This window comes from Chamaea fasciata, unplaced genomic scaffold (genome assembly GCF_029207755.1).
Source record: "Chamaea fasciata isolate MVZ Bird 193981 ecotype frontalis unplaced genomic scaffold, bChaFas1.0.hap1 SCAF_5, whole genome shotgun sequence".
Classification (NCBI taxonomy): domain Eukaryota; kingdom Metazoa; phylum Chordata; class Aves; order Passeriformes; family Sylviidae; genus Chamaea; species Chamaea fasciata.
The window spans coordinates 63,568,988-63,596,679 of NW_027094090.1; the positions used below are offsets into that span (position 1 = coordinate 63,568,988).

General features: G+C 49.7%; 1 protein-coding gene across 3 annotated transcripts in view; it reads right to left on the reverse strand.

The window, feature by feature from the left end:
• Positions 1-13,228: 13,228 nt before the first annotated feature.
• Positions 13,229-27,692, reverse strand: part of CACNG2 (calcium voltage-gated channel auxiliary subunit gamma 2) — a 51,722-nt gene continuing 37,258 nt past the window's right edge. For all 3 annotated transcript variants that reach the window (XM_066184655.1, XM_066184654.1, XM_066184653.1), the window contains 3 exons: positions 18,079-18,162; positions 14,246-14,386; positions 13,229-13,816 (listed from right to left, as the gene is read on the reverse strand). In XM_066184655.1, the coding sequence (XP_066040752.1) occupies positions 13,281-13,816; positions 14,246-14,386; positions 18,079-18,162 (761 nt within the window). In that variant the 3' untranslated portion in view covers positions 13,229-13,280. The remainder of the gene's footprint in view (positions 13,817-14,245; positions 14,387-18,078; positions 18,163-27,692) is intronic.

Here is a 27,692-nt window from a genome sequence, read left to right on the forward strand (position 1 = left end):
AATGTGTCAGTAAAGTCACATGTTAGGACAGGAAACATGACTTAATGGTGCGCCTCTTCATTTTCTCACACACACAGCTTCTAAAAATAAAACTATATTCCAAACTCTGCAATGATTCTGTGGAAAATCAGGTACTTTGCAGGCTGTAATTGTATGATCATTTGACCAACTTTTTGTTTTTAGAGGTTGTTACAAAAATCACTTGACTTTGAGAGTTAAAGATGTGTGAAGAATGGGAATTGCAATTGCCCTTTTTTTGTTCACAGTGTGATATTCAAGCTTTCTCATCGTCCCTGATGGCTTCCCTGGACCTGCTGGAAGGCAGACCTAGGGCTGGAAATTGGATTCAGCCCTACGGCCTCTCTAGGATACCATGAACCAGTGATTTAATACAGCAGTGCCTCTGCTCCCTGTCTTTGTAATTGGGATGGTATTTCTTCTCAGGGAGTGGGGGCAATAAATCATTAAATCCCAAATGTTTTCATGCCAGAGTGATTGAAATTTTCTCTACCTCTAAAAAGTGCAGGATCTGGTTTACAAATCTCTTCAGCTCACAGGCTGAAAAACTCTTTAGAGAATTTTACTGAGTATCTTTTACCTAGGAAGAGTCTCAATCAATATTTTCCAGGCAGCGAGGTTATGCATTTTCTCCTTTATTTTCCACTTGTGATTCCTCCTCGAGAAAGAACTGAAGCTGCAGCAGTCTTTGCTTTGACAAGACACCCTGCCATTAATCAGAAGTGGGATTATTAAAGTGCCTCTTCCTGCTAGCAAAAAAAAAATCCACTTATAGAAATACAGTTTATAAAATACAATTTGTAACTGTCTCACCTAAACAGCCTTTTTGGAGACAAACATCATTAGGGCTGAAACTGCCTCGCTGGTCGCTTGCAGTGGCTGCGTGGGATCCCAGCTCCAAGTGACCCCCACAGCGCCTGTCTCTTGTTCCTCTCCAGCTGGACAATGGGCTCTATGGGCTTAGAGGGACTCACAGCTTAGGAGATGGTGAGGAAAAGAGGAAGAAATTCTGAAAAGAGAAATAGACTTAGGAATGAATGAAGAGAAATAGACTACTAAAACAAAATCCCATGCTTTCCACAGTTTCCTCTTCCCTTCCGAGCCCGAGTGAGGTACATGCAAGAGATTGTAGTGCTGCTGCTGTCTACCAGAGATGGCCGATTATGTGCAGCTTGGTTTCAGCCTGTCAAATTTCCTTTTCTGGTGACACAATTGGAAATAGGTGTGGGTTGGAGGAGACAGCATGCATAGGGAGTGGCTGGTGCCAGATAAATGCTCCCCTGGGCATGGATCTAACCTTCCATTTTCTAGCAAGGAGAAGAAGAGTTCTATAAAAAAAAAAAATCCAGTCTTAAGCAGGGGAGATTTTCTGCCACATTTAGAATCACAGAGTGTTAAGGGTTGGGAGGAACCTTAACGATCCTCTAGTCCCAACCAACCCTGCCATGGGCAGGGACACCTCCCACGAGACCAGGTTGCCCGGGGCCTTATCCGACCTGGTCTTGAACAGTGTCAAGGTTGAGGCATCCACAACTTCCCTGGGCAACCTGTTCCAGTGTGTCTTCACCCTCACAGTAAAGAATTTATTCCTAATACCCAGCTGAAATTTCCCTCTTTCAGTTTGTAGCCATTAGCCCTTGTCCTTTCAGTACAGTTCCTGATAAAGAGGCCCTCTTTGGCTTCCTGGTAGTCCCTCCTCAGATACTGGAAGGTTGCTATGAGATCTCCATGAGACCTTCGCTTCTCCAGGGTGAACAGAACCAACTTTCTCAGCCTGTCTCAGGTCAGATTTACTAGGAGAGGGAGCAGGTGTCCCTTGCTTCCCACTTCACACCACTGCACCTCCCATGTCCTGTTGGGGCCCCATAGTTCCGTGTGCCTCTGGTCCTGTCCTACTGACCCCACATGCTGCTGCTGCTGCTGCAAGCAGTTCCCCTCTTGGCCTCTGGTTTTCATGAAAGGCACATGAAATACATTTCTTCCTGGAAAAGTACTCTAAATACACTTGCCTTGCAATCATTTGATCCTCGATCCATAATTTCAGTTCATCAGGTAATTAGTCATTTAATCAGTTAATAAGACGAATCACTCTTCCCTGGAAGATGCTTATGAGAACAGCCAGGATAAAATGCTCCCATCTGTTTCTCCATTCTTCTCTCCCACTTCTCTGTCTTTGGGCTCTGTGCTGGTGTTAGCAGGCCCATAAAAGAGGGGCTCATTCCAGCACCTTAGATGTTCCAGTCCAAAACCTCTGCCATCCATCTCCTCTCTGGTTTGGGGCTTGCTGGAGAGATGCTGCCCCATGCACTGGCCCTTTGTTGAGCAGGCTACTCCTGCTGAGAGAGGATGATACACAGCTCAGGCAGTGTAACCAGGCGCTTGCCAGGTCTAACTGAAGGAAAGCAAGTTCAAGCACCCAACCCATTAGGGGCCTTTCCTAGAAAATAGGTCACTTCTACCTTGAAAAAGCTTTGGAAAACCTTAAGAGGGGTTGCTTTCCAGCTTTTTTGATGGTACTTCGAATCAAAGAGGCAGCTGAGGATTGGAAGACTAATGTTCACATTAAAACACTATTTTCCAGTAGTTCCTTTTCTCATTCTTATAAGAAGTGCATCAAAAATAGACAGTTGGGTTCCTTTTTCTCACTAAAGACCAAACACACTGTGTGCCTGTGCCATATGCTTAGTCTCCACTGCCCTGTGCTTCTTGACAAACCCAGAAAACAAGGGAAATAATCTTCAGCCTTAACACCTTCCCACTGCAGGGAACCCTGATGTTCACACACACCTCCTCCGGTCAGATTCCTCTTCCGCAGTCATTGTCATCATCTCTAAAGCAGCAGCAAAACTTACTGCTGGCTCCAGGGCTTTTGTTGTAACCAAATTTGGCCATGCATGAACTGGCTCATGCCTTGGACAGATGTTCACAGGCTGGGAAGCCCTCCTTTCTTCCCTGGCCCTCCTCTTTGCATCCCATCTTTTCTGTGGCACTTTTAACTGCCTCCTCAGTCTCAGTCTGTTGTTTCCTCAGGCCAGGTGATTTGCTGGAATGCTTGGCCTCCTTTCCAAGAGCTTCATTCCTTTCACTGGTGTCCTGGTTGCTGAACGATAAACCTGTCACCTTGTGTGGCGGTCAGGGAAAGTCTTGACTGGATTTCCAAGAAAATTCTTGATTGGATTTCCAAGAAAATTCTTGATTGGATTTTCAGGAACTCTGGAAAAAAGGCTATAAAACGGTCTTATCGTGTACGTGCGGTGAATATGATTTTTAACTTACTGTGCAATCTAGTGGGGCTGGGAGCAGGTGGCACCTGGCAGATTTGCTGTGTGTGTTCAGACCAGCCATGTCTGTTCAGTAAGGTCCTCACAAGGAATGTGCTGAGTTTATTCTTCTTGGTAGCAGATAGCTTTCACTTTTCTCCTCTTCCTCCTCCTGCAGTGCTGAGCTCTCCCTGGCTGCTGGGCTGGACTGTCTTGTCCTCACAGACAGAAACTGGGCAAGGGCAAACCTACCCTTCTTAAACCATGCTGCTTCTGTAGGCTGGGCTCAGAGCCTGACCTTGCACTATCTGCTCCTTCCATGCTGCCAGGAAAAGCCACAAACTTTTGGTGTACCCAAAAATTGTCTTTCTGTGAATTAGTGCTGTCTCTTGCCTGATTTTGACTATTTTTACCTCCCAAGGTTTCTGTGGCTTTGACCATGAAGGTCTGGACCACACAAATTGCCAAGAGGCGGTGTGTGTGTGTCATGCTGCATAGTCACTCTTGGCTGCTGAGCACTGCCCTTTCCAGTGCTGCACAAGGAACCCAGGTCCTGCTGCCTCCCTTCAAACTGTCAGCAAGATTGTCTCCTTTGATCTGCACTCAGTGCTGGATTTTATCCCAGCAGCCAACAGGCTAATTCCACAAGTTTATTCTACAAAGCTCAATTAGAGCAGCTGGCGGCAGCAGCGTCCCTGCTGGCTCCAAGCCTGCACCAGGAGAGGAAGGCTGGTGCAGTGGCTGGGGTATGAGCTTGGGAGTCCACAGGCTCAGCTGTAAATCCCTGCTCTGTGGCTGTTTTCTAGGCCACATCAGTGAGCTTCTGCAGTGGGAACTTGTCACCTCCATGCTGTGCAGGGAGGAACAACATTCCCTGCCTGACGGGAGGAGATACAAGCTGTGGTGATGGGAAACCATGTCAGAGGCTGCTGCATCTGGGAAATGCTGCATAGATCCAGCCAGATCCACAGCGGGGAGGAGGATGGGGCCCTGGGTGGTGGAAGGTGCAAGGCACACAATGCCTTCACATGGCTGAGTTAGCAGTTTGCTTTTCAGCTGCTGGGGCCCTGCTCTGTGCCCCTGCAATCATCCAGTGCCTGAATTGTTTGCAGCATTGCCCTCAGAAAGATCTTGATGTGAGCAGAGCTGTGAGCAACATGGTTTTTTTTTACAAGGGCCTTGCCCAGCACAGAAGCACCCACAGTTATTTCCTTCAACATCATCAGTGTTAGAGTAACTTCCATGAAAAATTAGAATCTTCTGGGGCTAAACATGCTGTGCAAATGCTCTTGCCTAGCTGGTCTCTTCTCTGTAAAGCTTAATGTTTATGCCAGCCAGGAAAAGAGGTCTAAGCAGAATATCAGGAGGCAGAAAAAGAGTGCAAGCAATTTCTGCTAGGAAACACAGTTGAACCCTATTTGCACAAGACCTAGTTTCAAGGCAGTAAGGAACCAAAAGCAGATGCTACCTATGTATAACATACTGTTCCCTTCCCAGGCACTGTCAAGAAGGTCGCCACAAAAGAGAATAGCACCAAGGGATAAGCTGCAGCCCAGCAAGTCCATGGTTGCCATTTCCTTCTCTGTTCCTTGGTAAGTCAGGGACAGGGCTGGCCGACACGCTTGGCCGCGGACAAATGTGCCTCTCGGGGTACAGGGAGTGCGGAGGGTACAGTGAGTACGGAGCCTCGGGGCCATTCCTTCCTCTCCTCTTGAGCAGATTTCAGCGCCATCTGCTCTCTTCTGTCTTTGGAGGAGTCAGCCGGGTGCTTTTGTCCCTTCTGGCAAAGCTGTGTTGCGTATGTCCCCCATCGGGCGTCAGGTACCCTGAGGCAGCTGGGATGGATGCGCACTCTCAGCCTTGCTCCAGAAAGCTCCCACTGCAGCAGTCCAAGGTCTTTCTTTCTCTCCTCTTCCCTGTCTGCAGCCTCTTCCTCTGGATCAGGCACTTCCCAAGGTCACAGCTGACTCCCAAGGTCAGGCTCAGGCTTTGCTTGTGGCCCCTGCTGTAGGGGATGGGAAGGGGTTTGGGCTGGGAAAGAACCTTTTCTTCACCCCTTTGTCCTCAAAGGACCGACAAGCAGCACCAGGTACTCCAGGGAGAGTAGGAAGGGCAGAAGGAGACACGGGGCAGCCATGGGGGCTCCCTGACCTGGGAAATGCTCTGTGGAAATTACTCTTTTCTCTGCATGTGTGAAGTGTTACTGCACTAAACACTCCTAGATGATCCCTAGCCAGGCACCATTCAGAGCTGCAGATTTCAGAGTAGGAGAAGTGGGGGGACTTGCTGATGATAGGCAGCTTCCTGGGACATACTGCCTCGAATCTCAGGACCACGCCAAGCTCACAATAAGAGCTTTGTTGTCTGCCCTCTCCTCCTAAAATAATACCTGCCCCTGTGCTGGCTGAAGCCTGTCACGGGTGGGACTAAGCTGAACCCCCAGGTAAATTATGTCCTTGTGTCCTCTCTGAGCTGCTGTCAGGAGAGGGTAATGAGGGAAAGCAGGCAGTGAGGAGCCCTGGCAGAGTGGAAATGTCTGCTGGCCACCCCTGTGCACCAGGGGGACACCGGGCAAGGGTCCCAGCGCTGCATCTTCCCTGGAAGCTGTGGGGCTGCTCCCGCTCAGCACAGTGCGGCTGTGAGGCTCCGCTGCTGTGCCGAGCTCGTCCCACGGGATGGCACTGCCTGCTCAGGAACAGGCAGCGCGGCTGGCGCTCCTGGCAGGCGTAAATGCAGCAAATTAAACGGTGCTGGCAGATTCTGATTGACAGGTCCCTAGAGAGCGAAGTCCTTGTTTTTTCCATCCCCGAGGGGGTGAGGAGCAGCAGGAGGAGCAGCAGCAGAGAAAACCCTATCCCAAGCCCAGTACTTTGCCCTTGTGGATCTGTTTCTGGGACTCAGCCCATAGCCGCGTATCTTGACCCCTTTGCTGAAGCCGCGGGTATCGGGCCAGCCGGCTCTTGCACTGCGGGCGCTCTGCAATGTCAAGAGCTGACCGCGGCAGAGGACGCCGAGGCTGCCGAGGCCCAGCCCTTGTTGCGTACATGAGCCGTGGCACCCTTGTCGCTCCGAGCCCAGGGTGCAAGGCCCGGAGGTTTCAATAAAGGGCAAGTGAAATGAGGCCAGCAGGGTTTGGCGTCATTCACACGTTACTCCTCTCCACGGTGTAAAACTGGCACAAGTGACAACACTCTGCCAGAATGGTTCACGTCTGTGTTGGCTCTGCTAGAGCCAGGTCAAAGCTGGGATTTGCAGCCAGGAAGATGGAGACAGTCACCCAATTTTGGCTGCTGCAGTTGTGGGAAGCAGCATGGCCCATTGGGGTCCTGGATCCTCTGTAAGGGTCCTCAGTGGAGCTCCATGTCTGGCAGGTCCTCATCACCCCTCTACCAGCCAGTGGTTGATGACTTTAGTAAGGTGCAGCCACCATGGACACTGGGACATCACAGATGTCCTCCCTACCCTTGTAGGCACAGATCCAGCTAAAGGTCTTTCTATGATCATGTCTGGGTGACAGGGCCCTATTTCCTCTCTCAGGCTGGCGGGGAGTTTCTTGTCTCCATGGCGGCATCTTAGTTGCACAGCTACTCTGGAACTCTGTGGAGTCAGCTAACTGTGGTACAGGTATGCTCGGCTTGATCAGAAGTTCTGTAAATGCCCTGCCTGGGTGAGGAGCTGCATACTGTACAGCAGCCCGTGTGTGGTCCAGCTCCATGCCTCAGCTTAGCTTGAGGGGTGACTTATTCCCCACTCTTGGAGGGAAAATTCAGGCTGGTGGCATTTAATTCACATCTGCTTAATCTGCATAGGTCCTACTTAAATTTTATTCTCCATCTGCCACTCTTTCCAACCAAAACTGTTGCATCTTCTTTCTGTCTCTCCAGAAGGTATCCAGAAGAGCCTGGGGAGATGAGAGGAGAAGGCCCCAGCAGCTGGAAAGCACCTGGACATTCACAGGACATTCACAGAACCTGTCCTTTGCCATCCTTGTTCACCTAGCAGCTTTAGTTATGTTGACTGTACCTTTTCACAGACCGTCCTTCTCCATCAGCTCTATATTTCAAACCTTTCTGTGTCCTTATCCTCGGTGCTTGGCTTTTGAAAGGCGAGCTATGTGGCTGTCTCCTTCCCCCATGGCAGTCCTCGCACACAAGCAAGACAGCAGGTTTGCGTGTCTGACGCCTGGCCTCTCTGTGTAGTCATCTGGCACTAAAAATTATCTGCAGAGAAAAATACTGGGCTCCATACCTGGGTCTTAATATCCTCCCTCACCAAACCATAATTACTAATTACCACTCCTGGGTGTTTAAACCATTTCAATGATGCAGTTAAATGCCCAACGTTAATTTAATAGCCAAGTATCTGGGTTTCCCCACATGAGGAGCTCTCAGAACATCTCCCACTAAAGCAAAATGCAGCCAGCTCTGGCTGTGGTCCATAAGAGAGAGGCTGCAGAGGAGCAGCAAGCACATGTTGACAGCAGAACCACACACGTGAAGGCCTGGGCATTACTCAGTAGCAAGTGCTCCCTTGCCTCACACCATCTCACAGAGGGAGCCCCCTCTCCAGCCATGCTGTGCCTCCATGGGATGGAAGACTTGGCACCACTGCCAGATGCCACTCAGCATCTGTATCCCCAGGCCAGCATCCCTTGGGCAGTGCAGGCCCTCTGGAACTCAGATCCTTTGCCAGAGCCATCTTTGCAAATTGCTCTAAGTAGGGCAGCACTCTCTCTGGCAGATGTCCTGCCTGCCTTCTACCCATCCCTGGCCAGCATTTGAGAGCGTGTCCTCAGGTTTGGAGGGATGCTGCCCAAAATCAGCTCTGTGCAGGGCCAGACACTGCATTCCTCTGGCACCTGAAAGCGGAGAGTGACCATTGGCCCCAAAGAGGTCACGAGGCTGGGGCATGACAGGGACCTGGCTTGAAGGCATCGAACCAGACTTTGTCTGCTCCATCTCCACTCTGGCTGTGTTGTGTGGGGCCTGCTGTCTCTCCTTCCCCACTGCTGGGGCTTGGGACTGGGGCAGGAACTTTTCCAACCTAAATGTTTTAACTGACCTCTCAGTCACAAGTCTTTGGCTTTCCTAAGGCCTCAGTGGCTCAGTGCTGTGGAGGAGAAGACACTGGTGCCCTGCTCACCCCTGGCATACTCAGGGCCTGCCAGAGCACACAGTCAGCAGTGGGAGAGGCAAGCACATGGCATTGGGAGCACTGAGAACTAGGAGGGGCGCAGGAAAACATATTAGAGGCTCTCACCTACCTAAGTGGTAATGTGCCTGGGGAGAGATGGGGAATGAGAACTTCTGCCCACGCACAAGTCGTTTGCTTTCGATGCTGCCCCTCTAAGACATCACTTAATATGACATTAATTAGTTAATGTTTGCAAAGTGCTTTGAACATGAAAAGTGCTGTATAAGTGCTGAATATTAGTACTAATTATTACAGCATGAAGGCTGGCGCTGTCTGAGGAGGATTCCCCACACCTAATTTCAGGCCGGTACTGCTTCGCTGGCTCATCCCATAAAAGCCAGACAGAGAAGGGAAAAACCATCGGCATCCTATGAGAAAGGAGCCCCTCACGGAGTTGTGCAGAGGGGGCGAGCCATGCACCCCTTTCACTCCAGGCAGGACATGGTGTGGGAAACATAGCCGCATCTCCCCAGTGCCTCACTGGCTATGGGTGAGGATGAGGGAGCACGTTCTTGCCCCAAGCCCAGCAGCAGGCCAGAATTGGAAACATCACAGGGTGGATGGAGGAAATGCAGGGGGGTTCCTTCAGCTTATCCCACCCATGCCTGAGCGGGAGCACTCAGCACTGGTGAAGGCTTCAGAACCAGGCAAGGAGATGAGGAGGAGGTGAGAAGGTTTTGGGGTCTGTGCACTAGATGGGGTGGGAAGGCAGCTGCCTCCTAGATGTGCATGTGGCTGGGCTGGGAGCTCCCTGGCATCCCCTAGACAGGCTCCTGGCCTGCTTTGCTGCCTCTCCCCTCCCTGTGTCCTCCTTCTTGGCGAGGCCACTGCTGGGAAGGGTCCCTGGAGGAGGAGCAGAAATGGGTCGGCGGGTGCCTGCAATTACCTTGGCAGTGAAGTGTCCTGCCAGCTGGAACACTGGGGTGGGTGTTAGCTGCTACTAGGGGCCCAAAGAAGAGGGATGAGCTGGAGGAGGTTTAGGTAGAGGGGGTGCAGTGAGGGCCAGAGTGGAGACCCACTGGTGCTGGCCAGAGGATACAGATGCTGAGCACAGGTTTCAACATGTGTGAGGTACATTGGGCAGCAGGGAGAACTGAAGTGCTGTGATTGCACTGCGACCCACCAGTGTCTGCTGGGACTCCTGGAGCCAGCTGTGCCTTCCTTGCTGCTGCCAAATTAATTCCCCTGGGCGCACCTGCTCATTTAGCTCGAGGTCTCACATGTCTGCTATGGGTCACACACTAAGATTTGTCACTCAGGTGGCTGTCCTTCCATGTCATCCCTCCAGGCTAGTGGTGACAGAGGCTGATGGGGATCCCGGTCTGCTTCAGAAGGCCATGGAGGGTCTCACAGGAAGTGAGAGCCCAGTGCAGGGTGAAGGGAAACTCATTGGTGATACCCTTGCTGCCAGTGGTTAGTGGGAGGTGAGGGAACATGCCAGGGGCCTAGTCCCCTTTGTGGGAATCTTGCCTCCCTGCTCTGCTGCCACCTTACTTGTTTCTGGGTCTGCATCTCCAGCTGTAAGTTATTCCCCTGCCCCAGGCTCCTACGCTGAGCATTTCCACCAGGCACGCACTGCCAACCCAGCTACTGAGGAAATTGCCATGAGTAGCTGAAGAAAACCCCAAAACGATTCTTGGGTAACTTTCTTTTTCCTTTTTGAGCCCTCCAGTGTGTATGAATTCCCACCTTGCTGGCAGTTCTTGGATTGCCACAAGAGCCACTGTCTTCCAGTAGGAATTGGAGCATCAGCCTTTGTGGTATCATCAGCCCAGGAAGAATGGAACAGAAGGGAAGGTTAAAGAGAGGCTGGAGCAGATGTTTCGGAGGGCAGCAGAGAACGCTTACGTATTACTTGAGTTTACCCACACTCACTTAAAATAAAAAGTTGTGGCAAAGCCTCCTCTCTTGCCTCATCTGTTCCTGTATCTTGAAGACTATCTTGAAGTAAGACCATCCTCTGAATTGCCAATGAGGATGAAATTGTCCACATCAGTAGATTCTCTTGCTGGGTTTTGAGGAACACTACAAATCCCCACCAATAAATCCACATAAACAAGGACCAAGTTATATATTAAAAAAATCTTTATTTCATGTACCAGGATTTTTTTTTTTGTCATTTTCTCTTTTTAAAATTTTTTTCTTTTTAACAGTCTGAAAAAAACCCACGAAATAAAGAAAATGGAGGTTGGTTTCTTGTACTGGTTTGAGCTGGACATGAGCAACACCCTGGGGGAAAACTTCCCCGCCAGCCCTTGCCTCCTGCACACGCTCTCCCGGCGCCATCCCGCACTCTCCCCTTCCCGCCTGGCCCCAGGGCGCGCTCAGCCCTGTGAATGCTCCGAGCAGTGTTGAGTGGGGATGGAAACCCCAACGCCACCTTCCCTCTACGCTGGGATCTGGGGAACTGGTTTTAACGTATTCCTCGGCGGGCATTGGAGGGGGTGGATGTCCCTTGTGAATCGCTCTGAAAGGGCTGGGGGGCCACGGGAGGGATGTCAGCAGTGGGGTGGCGTCTGAACACCCAGCCAAGGCGCTCGCATCCACCTTTTGCCCTGTGATGTGGTTTTTGGGGGTGACCCCGTCCCTCTGCTGCCCTCCGCCTTACCCCAGAGCGGGGAAGGGGGGCTGAAATAGCAATGGGTCGGGGGGAGCGGGGAGGATCTGCCTGCTTTAAAGCAGAATCCCCGCTGGGACCTGGAGCGGGGACTGCGCAGCTCCTAAAACTGGAGCAGCAGGAATGGGAACGGAAAAAAAGTCGAAAAGTGGGTCTGAGCTGCCGAAGGGCTCAGCGGCCCTATCCTGCAAACTCTCGGCTTTGTGCCTGCTCCGGGCGCTTCTGCTTTCGGGGGGCAGCCCCAAAGGGGTCCTGTCCTCGCCCCGGGCTGGCCGGTGTCTGTGGGTGTCACAGAGACACTCCATCACCCCTGCTGCCACCTCCCCTCCCGCCTCCATCGGCAGCGGCTCTCGTGGAGAGAGCTGCAGCAAGAGCTGGCACCCCGGTGCCCCCTTCCCCGGGTCTCAGGGAGGGAGGGGGCGGCAGCCAGGCCAGGGGGCCCGGGGGACATGGGGGGACCCATCTCGCCTTGCCTTGCTGCTGTGGAGGAGACCACGGCAGTCGGGAACCCTTAGGAGAGGGGTGGGGAGGAGGACAAAAGCCGGCGGGCATGGGGATACCCGCTGGCTTGGCGCCTCTCCCCGGCGCGGCTGCTGGGGCTCGGGGGCTCTCTGGGATGGGCACTGGCAGGCTGCACGGACCAGCCTGTGGCCGGCTATGGGTCAGGGTGTGCTGACTGTGCCCAGGTGAGGACGGGAGCGATTTCAGGGGGCGGCTGGGTTGCCTCACCGTGCCCCTACATGGCTGCAGCCCTACTGATGTGACCCAAGGGGGATCTGGGCAGATTTGAGGGGTGCATGCCCACCCTGGGGAGCCTCTGGAGCATTCACAGGAGAGCATGCGCCCACCAGGGCATGAGCGTGTGAGCATGGGAACACCTGTGCGTGAGTGCTGGCCCCCCCACAGCATCCCATGTGTGTCCCCTCCCCACAGCATCATCACCCTGAAAGAATGGGAGACCCAGCTGCCCTCCACCAGCCCCCCCCACCCTCTACCTGTGTCTCCCACACGGCTCCCTGCTGTCTCTTTTCCTTTTTTTTTTCACAGTTTAAAGCTGAAGAAAACAAAAATTAAAAGAAAAAAAAATACTATCTGTTTTTCTTGCAAGTAAATCCACTTATTATATTTACATTTATTTATAGCTGTTGTTTTGTTAAAAAATTGCCACTTTATTTTTTTTTAAGAAACCTCTTTTGTCCTTTTTTATTTTTATTTTTATTTTTTTTTTGTCTCTGCGTGTGTGTCTTTATTTACTGTGTCTGTGTTTTGCACTGTCACCGTTAACCACAGGGTCGCCAGGGCTGGGGAATTGGGGACCCCCTGGGGACACTGTGGAGGGGTGACTCAGCATCAGCTCCTGCACTCCCTAGGCCCACTTAAACCCCTATGGACCTGTGGAGGATGAGCAGATCCCCATAGATCCCAGGGAAATGGAGTGGATCCCCATGGGTCTTGGGGGAACAGAGAGGGTCATGGCTAACTCTGACATCCAGGATCCTCCATAACTGGCCCAAGGACACTGAAGTCACTGGCAGCTGAACCCCCATCCCCTGTTCCCCAAGAAGCCTGTGCTGGGTTAAAGGTAAGTGGGAAACAAATCATAAAATAAAAGAATAAAACCTCCCAAAATTAAAAAAAAAAAGCTGCCTCCTCCTCCTCCTCTTCCTCCCACTTGATTTATTGTAATTTGTAATTTCTTGTTCCCTTTTATTTTTTAATCTGTTTTTATTAAATGTTAAAATAATGGTACATGGGAAATCATGCATTTTCTTTTAAATTTATTTCTATTTTTTAAATCTCTTTCTCTCAGTTTTAAGGTTTTTCTTTTTTTTCTTTTTTCTTTTGCTTTTTTTTTTAAGAATTTTTTTCACTGTTGTCTCTTTCCTCATGTTTCCTTTTCGTTTGTTTGGGTTTTTTGTTCACTCACTTGTCTGCTTATCTGCTTGTTCCTTCGTTGTTTTTTTTTTTCTTTTTTTTTTGTCAGTTTTTTTGTTTGCTTTTGTTGGTTTTTTTGTGGATTTTCTGGGTTTTTTTTTGCATTGGGAAGGTCCCCACTCCACCGAGGGGCACTTCCACCTCCTTCTTCCCCACCCCCCTGCTGCCCCCTGCCCCCTTCCACCCTCCCCACCCTGCAGCCCACCCCCGTCTCCTCCTGCCCGTTCCTGCCCCATTTTCAGCTCCTGGCGACGGCTTCATACCGGGGTGGTCCGGCGATTGGCTGTGTTGGTGTGGATAGAGTCCTTGTTCTCTTTCTGGATACAGTTGTGAACCTGGAGGAAACTGTTATCCCTGTCGGAGTTGTAGGTGGCGGTGGGGGTGGTGGTTGCCTTCAGCGGGTCCCTGGTCAGGGTGTACATCGAGATCTCTGTTGATGGGAGGGTGTTGAACCCTTTGATCCCGACGGGAGAGGCATCCCTGGAGTGTGAAGGCTCGGTGGAGCGGGAGCTGGAGCGACTGCGTCTCTGATAGCGGTACCGGTAGCTGGGGATGCGGGTGATGGCGGAGGACTGGAGGTAGTCCGTGGCACGAGCGTTGGCACGCAGCTGTTTGTGCCGGTCTATGAACATGTGGACAGCCAGCACTCCCACCATCTCGGCTATAATGAAGGACAGGGCCCCGAAATAGAAGGACCAGCCGTAGGAGTAGCTGTTCTTCTTGGAGTCACTCTTGGAGGGGTCTCCAGCATTGGCTGATATGTATACGATGATGCCAATTATATTACTCAGACCTGCAAGCCGTCCGGCAGGGGAGAGAGAAGGAGATGTCAGGAAGGTCACACGTGGCAGTGGTGGGGGCTGTGGGGTTGAATCCCTTCCCATCCCCTCTTGGATGGGTAGTTTTCCTTGGGAAACTCAGGCAAAACCCTCTTAATGTGCCTGGCACTTCCCTGGACTGCACTTGGGGTCCCTGAGAGATGTCAGATGTTAGGGAAATTCTCCCTCTGTCAGTTCCCAAGCAGGAGGAAAGACTGCAGGGTGAGCAGCAGGATGGAGAGGCATCCTTATGAAGCTGCTTTCAGCCCAAATAAGGCTTATCAGGGCTGGGAAATGCACACACTCATGCCCAGGCAACTGCACCCCTGCAGACGTCCTAGCTGGGCAGCCCCCCAACCCCTGGAGCCCATCCCCAGGGCACCAGGCCCTGTGCACCCCTTTACCTGCAGACACAAAGAAGATGCCGGCACTAAGGATGATGTTGTGTCGGGTTTTGTAGAACTCGCTGGCTGCAATGCAGAGTCCACCCATGAAAAGCAGAATCACACTGAGGATCGGGAAAATACTAGAGGCTCTAACAGCCCCTGCAGAGGAGAGAGAGAGGGCAGGACAGAAAGAACAACACAGGTGTGAGAGAGAGCAAACAGGAGCAGGGAAATGGTGCCGGAGTGAGGGGACAGGGGCACATGAGGACGTTTTGTGGGTGGGGGTGAAGGGGAGAGACAGAGGGCAGTGTGTGGTAGGGGAGTAATTTAAGGAGAGATAAGGGCATTGGGGGATGGAGGGAAGGAGGGAGGGAAAGAGAAACAAAGTGTGTCAGAAAAAGAGAGTGGTCCAAAACAACTCTCCCATGCCCTGGCCACTGCTGCTGTCCCGAAGCTGGTGGTTCAGCACGGGGAGGCAGAGGGGGCTGTAGGGCTGGTGGCTGAGCTGGGAGCCTGCCTGCATTTTCTGTGCCCCTTCACGCTGTCTTTTCCTCTCTTTTGGGGGGACTGTGGGCTGGAGGGAGAGCCCAGGCACCATTCAGCTTCTCCTTCTGCAGAGCTCTGCCGCTCAAGCCAGCACTTCAAAGAACAGCAACCCAAATGCTTCCTGCAGAGCTGCTCAATTTCGAATCCTCCCGAAAGGGCATGAGCATCTCAAGGAGATTTTTTTTTCTTTTTAGGGCTGAGAAGGAGTTCGTGGTGCCATGCTGCTCTGCAGCTGCAGTGAGGACTGAGAAGAAAAAGTCCCAGCCTGTGTGCCGAAATGCGGGGCTTATCCTAGTGATTAAATGACTGGGCTCCTTCCAGAGGGCAGTGATGGGTTTGGATGTGCCAGCTCCCACACACGCACACTCTCCATCGGTCGATATAGGAAGAGCTCAGCCAGCAGAGGGCAATGGCATAGATGCACAAATGCACGTATATGCTCATATGTGCATGCAAAACATACCCCAGAGCTTCTGGGGGGCCTTACTCGTGTTCACGCAGCGAAAGGCCAAGTCTGTGTGTATGCACACCCACACACACAGCCACGCACACAGGCACACACGCACACGCTGCTCGTGGGCGGCTCAGTGGGAGCCAGTGCTCTGCCTGAGTCTGTCTTGCGAATATTTGTATTTTTTTTTTAACTAGGAAGGCCTTCTCTCCTCCCTTCACAGGAGAAAATAAGCTGTTAAAGTGTGAAATGAAGCCTTGCTTGATAGAGAAAGGTATCAGACGGGCTGGTGCAATTCTGCTTGTGGAGCAAAGATCAGGAAGGGGGGATGAAAGCTAATCCTTCCTTGCTTGCAAGAATGAACCCAATGAAGCAAATGCAGGACTTTTTCCTAAGTGAGCAGAGACCCCTGTTCAAAGACCCTGTTGGCCTCTGGATCCTGCTAGGCACAAGCAATCAGCTCTTTGAGGGGAGCCTAGCCCACTGCCTGTGCATAGGGAATGAAGAAGGCAGGGAGAAGCCTCTCTTGCTTGCTTTCCAGCTCTGCCTGGCTGTGTTTCAGGGAATAAGATAAGAGTAATAACCATCTTAATAGCTTCTGGAAAACAAGGTGGCATTTGATGATGGGAAGCTTAAATGGCAGGAAGCAAACATCAAGCAGACACCCACTGTTGAAAGGGTTCCTAGGGGGATGCTTGGTCAGTCTTGCAACCTGGTCCTGACTACATCAGTTTTATCTGAGTCTTAATCCTGAAATTCACGTCTGTTGGGAGAACACAAAGCTGCTGACTGACATGGGAAGCTGCAGATGTCATGTGATAGAGAAGGACAGCAGCCTTCCTCAGCCTTTCAGGAGGACCATGCCAGCAAGAGAGGGAGAGAATATCATCAACTCTTTCTGGCTCCAGAGCCTGTGGCCTAAAGAAAAGGGGCTGGTGGTGTATGTATCCTAAACTCATCTGTGTCTGCTAGCAAGGAAACATGGATACTTTTCCTTCCTGTCTGATAATAGGCATTTGATTTCAAAAATGCCTTATGTGGATGGCTGGCAGAAATAATGGCTAAACACTTCTAGCCAGGCCACGGACACTGCCCCATCACTGTCCTAGTCCCCTGGGGCATGAGGGAATTGCCTCCTCTGATACTGATAAACAACTTCCTAGCTGTTCCTGATGGTACTGCCAGGCATCACCCCTGCAGAGCACCCAGGGACTCTGGTTTGACAGAAGTTCAGGGAAGAACCTATTCAGTGGGGTCCCTCTCCAGGCAGGTCTAACCCAGCAGAAGTCCCAGTTCCCTCAGCAATGACCCAAGTCATCCTTTATTGAGTTGCCAAATACCTCTTTGAACCTGGTTCTTTCTTAAAAAAGGCTCTACCCTGGGGACACTGTCAGGTCCTGACACTGGGCCAATTTTTGCCTTCAGATCTTGTCCCCTCTGAACAAACCCATCCTTGTTGAGATGTTTGGCCCCTTCTCCCAGATCCTTTTTTTTTGAAGTGCAATTGATGCTGCAAGCAGCTTCCTTGCTCCCAAGAAGCTCTGCAAGGGCTGGTTTGCCCTCGGAGGCAGCCTGCAAACCTCTGGCATCCCTGTGCCAAACCAGATCAAACTCCTGTCTTCAGCTCTGCTGTTCAGGAGCCATGCAGCAATTAAGAGACCGGTGCTGCAAAAAGGCAGCTGGAAGAAGCAATCTCCCTTGGTTATTTACAATTTACAGTGGATGAAGGACTGTTTGGGAAACCAAGAGGAAGCAGCATAAGATCTTCCTCTTTTCACATACAAATGAGCCTCACAGATCCTAAATTATCTCTCTCATCCCTGCCGCAGGGCTGGGTCTACACATCTGGCTTGGAGCACGCCCGCCCGGATGACAAGGAGCTATTCTGAAAGACTCCCGGTCTTTGGAAGCCTCTGATGATTAACCTTGGAAGGTCAAAAGCACTTATCTCAGATTTCTGTTGGGAGAAGATCTCATGATGTCAAAAGATGTTGGGTTTGTGGAGGGAGGGCAGGATAGCAAGGTGGAGACCTAAAAGGAGGAGTGATCCTTGTTCAGCTGTGCTAAAGGAAGGGTAAGCTCCTGCCTCTGGCGTGAGTGGAAATGCTGGCTGGGGAGGGCAACCAGGCAGGGCAACTCATGATGTGGATCTGTCCTGCTGGCCAGAGTGCTGCTGCACAAAGTGGTGTGAGCTTCACTCTTATCTCAGGTTGGACTTGGAGCTCGGGTGAGGTTTCATTACAGACATGCCTTGTGCCTAGGGTTCAGCACCTCTCCTAGGGGCTCTGCGTGAGCACCAGGTCTTTCCTTCAAAGGGCTCTGGCTGTCCTTATTCCTGCTCCCATCACTAAAACCAGCAAAGATCAGAACTACAGCCTCTGAAGGGAAACAGTGTTTGGGGAAAGGTGAAGACAGCAATAAGACCTCCTTAGACAAAATACAGCTAATTTCTTAAGTCGGGTGCCCCTGGAGTATCACATAAGAAAATATAAACTTCCTCTGCTTTAGGAGGACATACACACTCACACACACACACACACTGCCCCAGCTAGGCCAGTCTGACCTTAGGCCCAATCAGCAGCTTTTCAGTGGATTTGAATTAAGAGTCTGATTTTATACCAAAATTAATTGCTGCTGATAAAAAAATGCCCTTGGTTGTTACTGTGAGTTTGCTCTGTCTCATGGGCAGGGCACCTGGGAGGTGAGAGTGGAGTCATTTTTAGGGGGTGACAAGGCTCTGAGGTTTCCACTGAGCCTCACAGGTCCCAGTGTCTCCACCACCCTGTGTTCAGAAAACAGAAGGCGCCCGACGCTAGCACCTACGAGCCATTGCAGAAAGAGCCTGTGGACTTACGGAGGAAATATTCTGCTGTATCGGCTTCATAATCTGCATCCTCAGGGAAGTGATCGATTTGCTTACACAGACCTTTAAAATTCCCTAGGGAACAAGAGAAAAAAAGAACAAATGAGAACACCAAAACCTGCCTTGCAGGAACAGCTGCCCTCTGCGTCACCTTTTGTGCCTGCCTGCCTTCCTCCCAGGCAGCGTGCCCACTCGTGTGTGTGCATGCCCGGGAAATGCCCGGGGCCTCTCCTTGCACACTCGCACATGTGTCTCCCTCGTATTTGCACAGGAATGTGGGGTTTGCTGTCAGGATCCAGCCTGCCGCCCACCAAGCCCAGCACGCCTCACTCCGCAGAGGAGAGCACCAGCAGCTCAGTGACTCCTGCCGCAGACAGGCGGGAGAGAACTGCCCGGCTCTGAGGGAGGTGGGACGGGAACGGGAGCCAGATACTGGGCAAAGTACAGGTGTCAGGGTCCCCTCCCTCAGCATCCACGGGCGTAACTGTGAGTAACATCATCAGACCTCGGTGTTTCCCCTGGCGTGGCCTCGTTGATCCCAGCAGTGAGGGGATCAGGGCAGGATGATTAGGGGTGACCTGCAAAAGTGTTTGTTTTTCTCAGCTGTGAATTTGCTGCCCTCTCATTCTGTGGGTAGGATACGTCCCTTTTTTCTGGTTCGATGTGAGAACAAAAGCCCTTAATCTACTTTCTCCTTATGACTGCGTGTTTTTGCATACCTTTGTCAGGCTTCCTCTTGTGCTCTCTCACAGACTGAGGCTGCAAGAAGCTCGGTGCAAATGTGTGTATACTACTTGACAGCAAAACAGCCTTGTGCTGGGGGAGAAAAATCTTCCACCATATGTTAGGGAAGCTGGGCTGGACACAATTCCATCAGGCTGGTGTATGTACAAGGCCTTCTGCTAGTTTCAGTCATGGAGCACCCTTTTTCACACACTCCATGACCAACAAGGCCATCCCAGCCGGGGGCCAGTGATATCTTCCAAATCTTTTGTTAGCTGGGATGTCTACCAGACTCTTATTTTCATCACTCATATCTCCTCTTGTCAACAGGAATACCACTCCAGAGAGGTACTCCTCAAGCCACATCATAATTTTTGCCATGACCACTGATTAATTATTATCTCAAATGATCAAGTTGTCCATTCTTGTACAGAGCTGACCATGTGAAAGACAATTTCATTATATCTCGTGGGGTTCCCACAAATTTTTTCTCCTACCTTCCATTCTGTTTCCCTCTGGACACTTGCATTGACTGGCCATTAACACAGAACTGGTAGACACAGTCTGTCCAGAAAGGAGAAATGCATTGTCTGCACGAGGTGTGTGGGTAGGCATGGTGATCCCATGGGCCTCCTCACCAGAAGTCAACCAACAAAGTGGCTCAGGCTCATTGATCCCTCAGCAGAAGAATTTGGAGCCCAAGTCTGAAAAGTGACAAATGCTGTGGCAACCTGGGTAAGCCTCCTGCCACCCTGCCCCTGAACCCAGCTTCTGGAACAGCTGGGTGTGCAGGGCAAGGGGAAAATGAAGCCACCACACCTGAGGTTGTTACCTCTGGAAAGAGCAACAGAGCTCTTCTGGACCAACCCTACTCAGGGTGAGACCTGCACTCACCATGTCAGGTCCCCAAGTTATGTCTTGGAATGTCTATGCCAGATGAATTTGAATAATCTTTCAGATATTTGTGAACAGATGGAAGAAAGACCAAGCTCAAAGGATTCTCCCTGAGTTTCTTCTTGAGGTCAAGCCTTGATGGATTAATTTTTGGGATGCTTTGGGAGGCAATCCTGAGTAAATGGCTGACTAAATGGAAAGTAGGTAGGTGGGTTCCTTTAGGTCAACCCCCAAGTTTGGCTTCTTCTGCGTCCATCTTGCTTGTGCCTGATGCCTCCAAGGTACCTACTGCATTTAGCTACTCCTTGGAAGAGCTTGCATGAAGACACTAGAGACAGCAGAGGGGAGTATGTGTGTGCTGTAAGAGGTAAGTAATAGGAGAAGAAAGTAGGAACAAAGCCTCTCTGTGTAGCTCTGACATACTATTCCCACACTGAAGCTGTGGGTTATGAAAGGTTGTTAATCACCCATCCCCAATCCAGTTACCTTGCTCAAAAAGTGTCTGCTTCTTAGCCATAGCTTTTCTGGAAGGAAAGCTTCATAGCCAAGTAAATTGCCTTGGCACACTTCCACTCTGCTACTTGCCCACTAAAATCCCTATGAGGTAGGCAGATACAGCATGAAGGAGGTCCTTTCCCTTGCTTGCCCCTTACTGCCTGGGGCCATCTGCCTGTGACAGATGAGCAGCTCTTCATCCTGGTCCTTTGGCTGCTGTCACTGCTGTACAGTGCATGTAAACACTGGCACACTCTGGCGCACTGGGGAGGTCTCCAGCTTCAGATCTCAGTTCCTTGCCCAGCAGATCCTGAACACTGAGCTCCTCCTGCCCGTACATGCTGGGGGAGCAGGCAGAACCTGCAAACACCTCCCAGGTGATGTTCCTGGCACACAGCCAGAGCCTCCCAGTTGGAATCAGCCACAGAGGGAAGACGCAGTGCATCTGGAAACCCCCTCACTGTGTGACATCCTTTCCCTGCTTCCTTTTTTCTCCCTCTCCCCTGCTCTGTTTCTTGCTGAATTTGAGGCTGATTAATTCCTATGTAAAGAATTGAGCTGCTTGGGGAAGATGCTGTGTCTGGTGCAGGCTGTCTTTTATATGGACTTGCGTGGGATAGCTGGTTAGAGGTTCAGCCACACAGGCAGGCTGAGGGGATATGCCGGCTCTTTGGAAGTCTGCTCCTGGTGCTCAGTGTCTCAAAGGCTTTGCTGACCTGGCTCAGCAGGGTACTTGGCCATCGGAGTGTCCAGCCTTGTCTTGCTTAAAATGCTGTGACATTGTGGAACTGCCCTCCTCCACAGGCTGATATGCTGTGCCAGGTTGATTCCCCTCCCTGGATCAAGCCTACCAGGATTCATGAGGGCAGTGTTGGTCCTACTTTAGCTTTGTCTGTGCTCAGCACAGAGTGCTGTGGGTTTGGATGCTGACTGTTCGCCTGTGCTACCACACCCTCTCCTCCAATGCCTCCTAGCTCCTCTGGGCGATGGATGGGGAAAGGATGCAGAATTTAGGTCATTAATGTGCTAACTGGGAATATAAGAGAACAAGATTCTGTTTTTGCTCTGCCACAGGCGTGCTGTTAAAACCACTTCTCTCTGCCTCAGAGTCCCACCCTGTAAAATGGGGGTGACAGCACTCCTCTGCCTGGTGCCGTACGGGGACGTGTTAAACAGGGCATGGTGTGGGTGTGCTGGTGCCAGTGGCTTGGGAAGTGCATGGAGTAGGTTAGGGATGGATGGCAGTGGTTCAGAAACCCGCTTGGTGTGGGGAAGGCCGTGGTGCTGTTTCTTGTGCCAAGGTCACTCGGCAATTCTCTGATGGACATCTGTGGCCTGCTGAGATGGTACAACAGCTTCCCTGGCACCTGTGCTGGTGGAAGCATGGAGGGGGGATGAAGTAGCTCAGCAGTGCTGCTTAGGTCTGACACAACAGCCTTTTCTTGTGCTGCACGTGTGGTCTGCGGAGCCAGGGATGGGGAGACTGGTGTTCCACCCTATAGTTAAAACTCCTGAACACCTGAGCAAGGTCAAATCATTATATGGGAGGGCATGTAGGGCTCTGAGAACCCCCCCCAAGGGAATAAGAGCAACATCTCATCTCTACTTAAGTCCGTTTGCCCTTCCCATTCTTCCCAACTCAAGGTATTTCATGCTCCAAACCTTGAAGCAGGGCATGTGTTTTTGTCTTCTCCTATACGCCTCTCTGAGAAACTTAAGCCGCATGCTTCCACCTCCTCCCTATGGCTCTCCCAGTGCAGTTTAGGCACTTCCCTCATCCTTGCTCATGTTCACCCATCAGATCTTTCTCCTGTTTCTCAGTCCCTCTCATTCATGACAGCCACCTCCCTCTCTCTGGCATATCAGTGTGGACATCCTCTGAACAGCCTGCTTTGGGATGTGCAGGCTGCAAAGAAGGTGGGGATGAGCATAAGTCTGTCTCAGGACAGGAAGGCTGTGGATGCTCAGGTCCATGGAAAAGCACAGAGTAGTCCCCACATCCCTTGTGTATTACTGGGAGTCGTTAGGCAAGATCACCACTGTTTGCTTGTTGCCTGCCCAAACTTTGGAAAATGCAGTTTAGAAGAGCCAGGATTGGTGCAATAGGCACCCCTCCAAGTGCCTGGCCAAGGACAGAAGTTGCCCAGTTAGATCATTAGGAGTAGAGACAATCTGTCATACTGCCAAGAGGGACTAAATGTCTAAGATGCATGAAATTCAATGTCAACTGTGTGTTCATCTCTGAGAGACATCTCCTCCAGTGTGGCAGGATCATTGTTTGGGTATAAGCTGTCTATCCAGGACAGCTGGCAGCCACCAGCCCTGCTGCAGCAATACTCAGACAGTGCTACCCGCGATGAGAACCCAGCTCGGTATTGTTGGTGATACAGTTTATTTTTGGTGATACAGTGCCACTTTGTGCAGCCCTGTCTCTTTCAGAAGTCTTGCTTGCCTGCAGAGTGCAATCCATTGCAAAATAGTGAGTTTCAAAGAATGAAAAGCTACTCCCTTCCTGCAAGGTAGGAACACTTTTAAATGGTCAGGACCATACATCTGAAAACAGTGAGCCAGAGGCAGAGGAAAAGACATCCACAAGGAGAGAAGCAGACAAAGAGGGATGAGAACAGAAAGACCTGTTTTCCCAGAATGGTTTGTGATATTTCCATTTATGGAGAAAAGCAATCCACTGAAAGCTTTCCTTCAGTCACTCTCTAATTTAGCAGAGGTTTTGGCATGATGGCTTCTAGAAAAATAAATAAAGGGGGCTGGATATAGCTGTTGTCTCTAAAAGCTGAGGAAGATGGCTTGCTATTGGCCAAGGATTCAGTATCACTTTCTGTCACATGCTTCCTGTATAATTTTAGGCAAGCCTCTTACCCCTCCCCAGTTCTTTCATTCAAAATGGGAATAATGGTATTTCCCTGCCTCTGTAGGCTGAGGATATTTGTATTAAAAATATGAAAGTGATCAGACACTGGATCATTAGGGCCAGATAATTCTTCTCACCACCTAGTTCAAAGGTAACATGCTCATTTTTGATGTGACCTTCTGTGCATGAAGGCTGCGCAAACATGACAGTTCTTGGAAGTTCTCACTTGTGCTTCCCGCCCTCGGACTAAACTTTGGTGCAGATGAAACTGTTTGCTATCTGCCCATGAAAGAGATACGAGAAATGGCACACGAAGAGCAGGTAGTCAGACACAAACACGAATGCTTCTGCTCCAGGATTCTGTTTCTGAGCAGTGTTCCTTTGGTACCAGGTGGTGAAGTGGGGCTCAGAGCCAGCCTCTGGGCTGTGAAGACAAATTCCACAGCTACATGGCAAACTGCTGGCATGCCTTTCTTACACACAAAAGGCTTCTAAACCAGGAGAGGAGGTGTGCCATCCCTGTCAAAAATTGACACTGGTGACACTGAGTTGTTAATGCCCAACCTGACATGACTGCAAGAGGAAGGAGTGAGGTTTCATGAAGTGACAAAGAGCACAGGAAAAGCCTTTTGAAGGCATTTTGATTGGTCTCCTCCCTTCCAAGAATGAAGCACTTGAGAGCACACATAATTTTGGGGATTTGGAGCTGATGAAAAGCACGGTGGCAGGGAGCACAGTGCTTGTGGGCATCTGCTTTTACCCACCTGTGCTGACACTCCCAAAAGAAAGACTGGTCCTCCAAAAGGGCTCATTATCCCTCTCTGGGAATCTCTCCATAGGTAGCACCTTACAAAAACTTGCCATCTTTTCACTTGCCTCAGTATGCAGGTTACAGGGTGTAGGGTTAAACCAGCAAACAGAGCACAAGGATGGTCATTCTGGGGCTGCAGCAGGTGCTGCTCTTGCAGCTCTGACCCTGCACAGTGACAGTGGATGCTGTGCTAGGGTAATACCTTTTGACCCAGCTGGGTAATTTTAAGACTGAAGAGTGCTCAGCTGTCATTAGGGACAAAGGGATTTTCCACTACAAGGTGAAGGTCAGTGGGGCAGTAAATGTGGTCTGTGGAACTGAGCCTGGGACAATAGCAGAGATTCCATGGGAACTACAGGCCATCAAAAATCTTGCCACCTTTCTGTCCCAATGCAATGCACCTGCTTTGATGTGGTCTTCTTCAATGCAAACACACAGCAATGCAAATGCTAAAAATCCCAAACAAAACCCTAGCAACATAACCAGTACGTTGCATACATAATTCTCTCCCTGGGGAGAGGATAAAAGAACAAACGACATGTGACTGATATCAAGCTCCATCACTTAATGTGCCACTGGAATTCATTCAGATATTGTGCTGAAGATGCCTGTAAAAGAACCGGTGCAAAATAGAAATTGATCTCATAGTTATGAAAGAATATCTGCCCCTGCCTATGAGGTAGAACCACTGTACCAGCTCTCCTCACCTTATTATTAATAATCATGTTTATTACAGCTGTTGCCAAGGATCAGATGATAAAGGGAGTTTCAGTAAAAATGTTACAAACACTGTCTAACAGACCACTGCTGCCTTGATGAGCATGGAGGAAGAGGTGTATCACAGCACATTAGCAATGACCAAAGCTAGAGCTGTAAAATGGCCTGAACATACTGGTTCTGGGGAGATTAATTTATTCAGGAGATGGCTGGTAAATAGGAAAAGAAATGCAGACATAGATGGGAGAAATAAGTGAGAGAAGCCAGTATGGAGTACCATTGAGGAGATGATGAGGTGGAAGGAGAGGAGTATAGAGAGGTGCCAGGGAACACTGGGGAGATTAGTCCCATCCAAACCAATACCAGGCTCCTGTTCTGCCTTTTTCAGCACTTCTCACTTACTCTCTGCAGCCATTTCTGACAATCACCTGACAAAGCAGAGTGGGCTACGAACAGAAGGATCATAGATCATTTAAGTTGGAAAAGATGTCCAAGATCATCGAGTCCATCCTTTGACTGATCACCATTGTGCCAAATTAACCAAAGCACTAAGTGCCATGTCCAGTTGTTTCATGAACTCTTCCAAGGATGGTGACTCCACCACTTCCCTGAGCAGCCCTTTCCAATGCTTAACCACCCTTTCAGTGTGATGACCACATGTGTGTTGCAGGAAGTGACTCAGGTCCCTGCTGTAGAGCCTCAGTGGTGTGGGAGTGTAGGAGAGCCCATCCTACCCTGGTGTTGCCTGCACGGTGCCTCTGCAGAGCTCTGCTGCACCACCCAAGGAGGCCCGCACTGTGCTAGGGCTGGACTCTGTACTGCTGTCAGCCTGGAACCACTTTGCATTTTCCCTTGGAGGTGGCAGCCTCCCCTCCTTCCTACCCTGCTCAATGCTGCTGCTGCTGCATGCTGCTAAGTAGCCCATAGACTGTCTCAGAGCTGGCTACAGCTATTCCATGTACGTGGGTGGAGATGCAGTGGTAGCAAAACCTATTATTAAGATTATATGAAGATTTCCATTTATAAACACCCTCTTTTTACAGGGTTGTAACTTTCAAAAATATCTTTGCTGTAGCTTGAAATTTCCCATGCTTTGTCACAGGCAGGGAAATGAGATTGGCTGGCAAAATTGGGCAAAGGCTCTTGAATGCATTTTGGTGCAAAGACAAATCCAGCATGTTTGAGCTTTACAAACTGAAACACTGTGAGTGGCTGGATTTCAGGGACTGCTAGACATCTGTCCAAATCACAAATGAAAAATCTCAACAGAGCAATAATAAAAATCATTCAAAAAATCCTTTTTTGTGGACACCCAGTACAAACATCTCCCATGGTAAACAAATGCCTCTGTTTTCTAGATTTCACCAGAATCAAACCTGGGCTGAATTTCTTTTGAAAATAGTACTTAATACAAAAATGTATCAGGCTCATCTAAATCATTGAAAGCTGTGGATAACTGTGCTCCTCCTAATGTTCTATTTCTCACATTTGCCTTCTGCACTGACATTGTAAATAATTTTATATATATGTATGTAACAAATTAGTGATTTCATTTATATGCCATTGAAATAATTTGGTTTTTATAATGATTTTTTCCTGTGTAATTCAGTGAATGAGTAAAGCATGAACAATATCTCTGGTTCCTCACCAGAGAGATCAGAAACTATTTCTACTGTTGATACAGTGACTAGTGTCACTCTAGGAAGGAAAAATGTATGAACTTTCTAGCTTAAAAGCCCTGTACCAGTCTTCAAGGTATATTAGCTGAGTTAGTAGAAGTACTGCCTTTGCCTTGCAAGAATTGAAATGAGCTGGGAACCAGAAATAGAATTGAGAAAAGGGCTTAAGTGGTTGTGCTCTGATGTGGTAGCATGATGTTCAGTTTCAAATTCAAAGAACGTAACTTAAGTGCTGGACCTCTGTGGTGGAGGATGGAGAAATAAAGGTGGAGGTTGATCAGGACATGGACGAAAGTCCAAGCAAAACAGGAAGGGTAAGTGAAAGAAATCAAGAAATTACAGATGATTAAAAATAAAAATCTATTGATTTGTAGCAAAACCATTTATATGTGTGTGTGTGTCTGTGTGTAATGAGTCAAATGTGACACTACAACTGTGAGCCAAGTGACAGGAAGGGTGATGCAATTATCTGCAGTGAGAGAGAAGTGATGTGCATAAGGTGTGGGAGGAGACGAGATGCTCCAGAGCTACCACAGACAATCCCAAGCCACAGCTGAACATCCAGATGTGAGAGGAAGGAAGAGGCTAATGTAAGCCTGGATGGAAAGGGGTGAATAGGATAGAGGAAGTATATAAGAGCTAGCTTTTCTCTTTTCTTTTTCTTTCCTTTTTCCTTATTGTTTCACGGCAACAATATTGTAACTAGGACAGTTTTTGCATATAGGGTAACAACATCAAACTCTCAGAAATCAGAGCATGTAAACAACATTCTAGCTGGATGAGAACATAAGGACTGAACCATCTCGTATTTGGACTCAAATACTCAGAGCTCAAATGGATTAATATTTCCTCAGAAGTAGGTAGAGGAAAACCACAGGCTAGAAAATTTTTGATTTAGTTCATCCTATTTTGTTGCATTTTTCTGCTCAGATGTAACTGCGTTGCTGATCTATGACTGTGCATCAGAGGACAGAGCCAGGCTCACCTTCTACAGTAGGTCATGTTTTGGATCAGTGATGAGACTGTAACTCTAGTGGTCACTGGAAGTAACTGCGCACAGATATAGATTTAACAGGCAAGAAAAAGGGCAAACCAGCCTTCCTTACATGGTGAGAAGTGTCCTGCACAGTCTGGGATGAGCCACAAGCTGTGCATGCCTTGGTCCAGATATGAGATAAGCCCCTAACTCAGCAGGAACCAGGGCTTGGCTATTCCCAAACTCCAAATCTTGAATCTTGCAATTGTAATGCTGTGTTCACAAGGCTTTTTGAATGCAATTTCCTTAGTAATTTTTAAATTATGAAGGAGGAGAAAAGGCACTTCAAATCTTTCATCTCTAACTCCACATTGCATTTGTCTCTGACATATCCAGCTGGATCTATAGGGAGATGCTGTCCTCAGTTAAACTGGTGTAAAT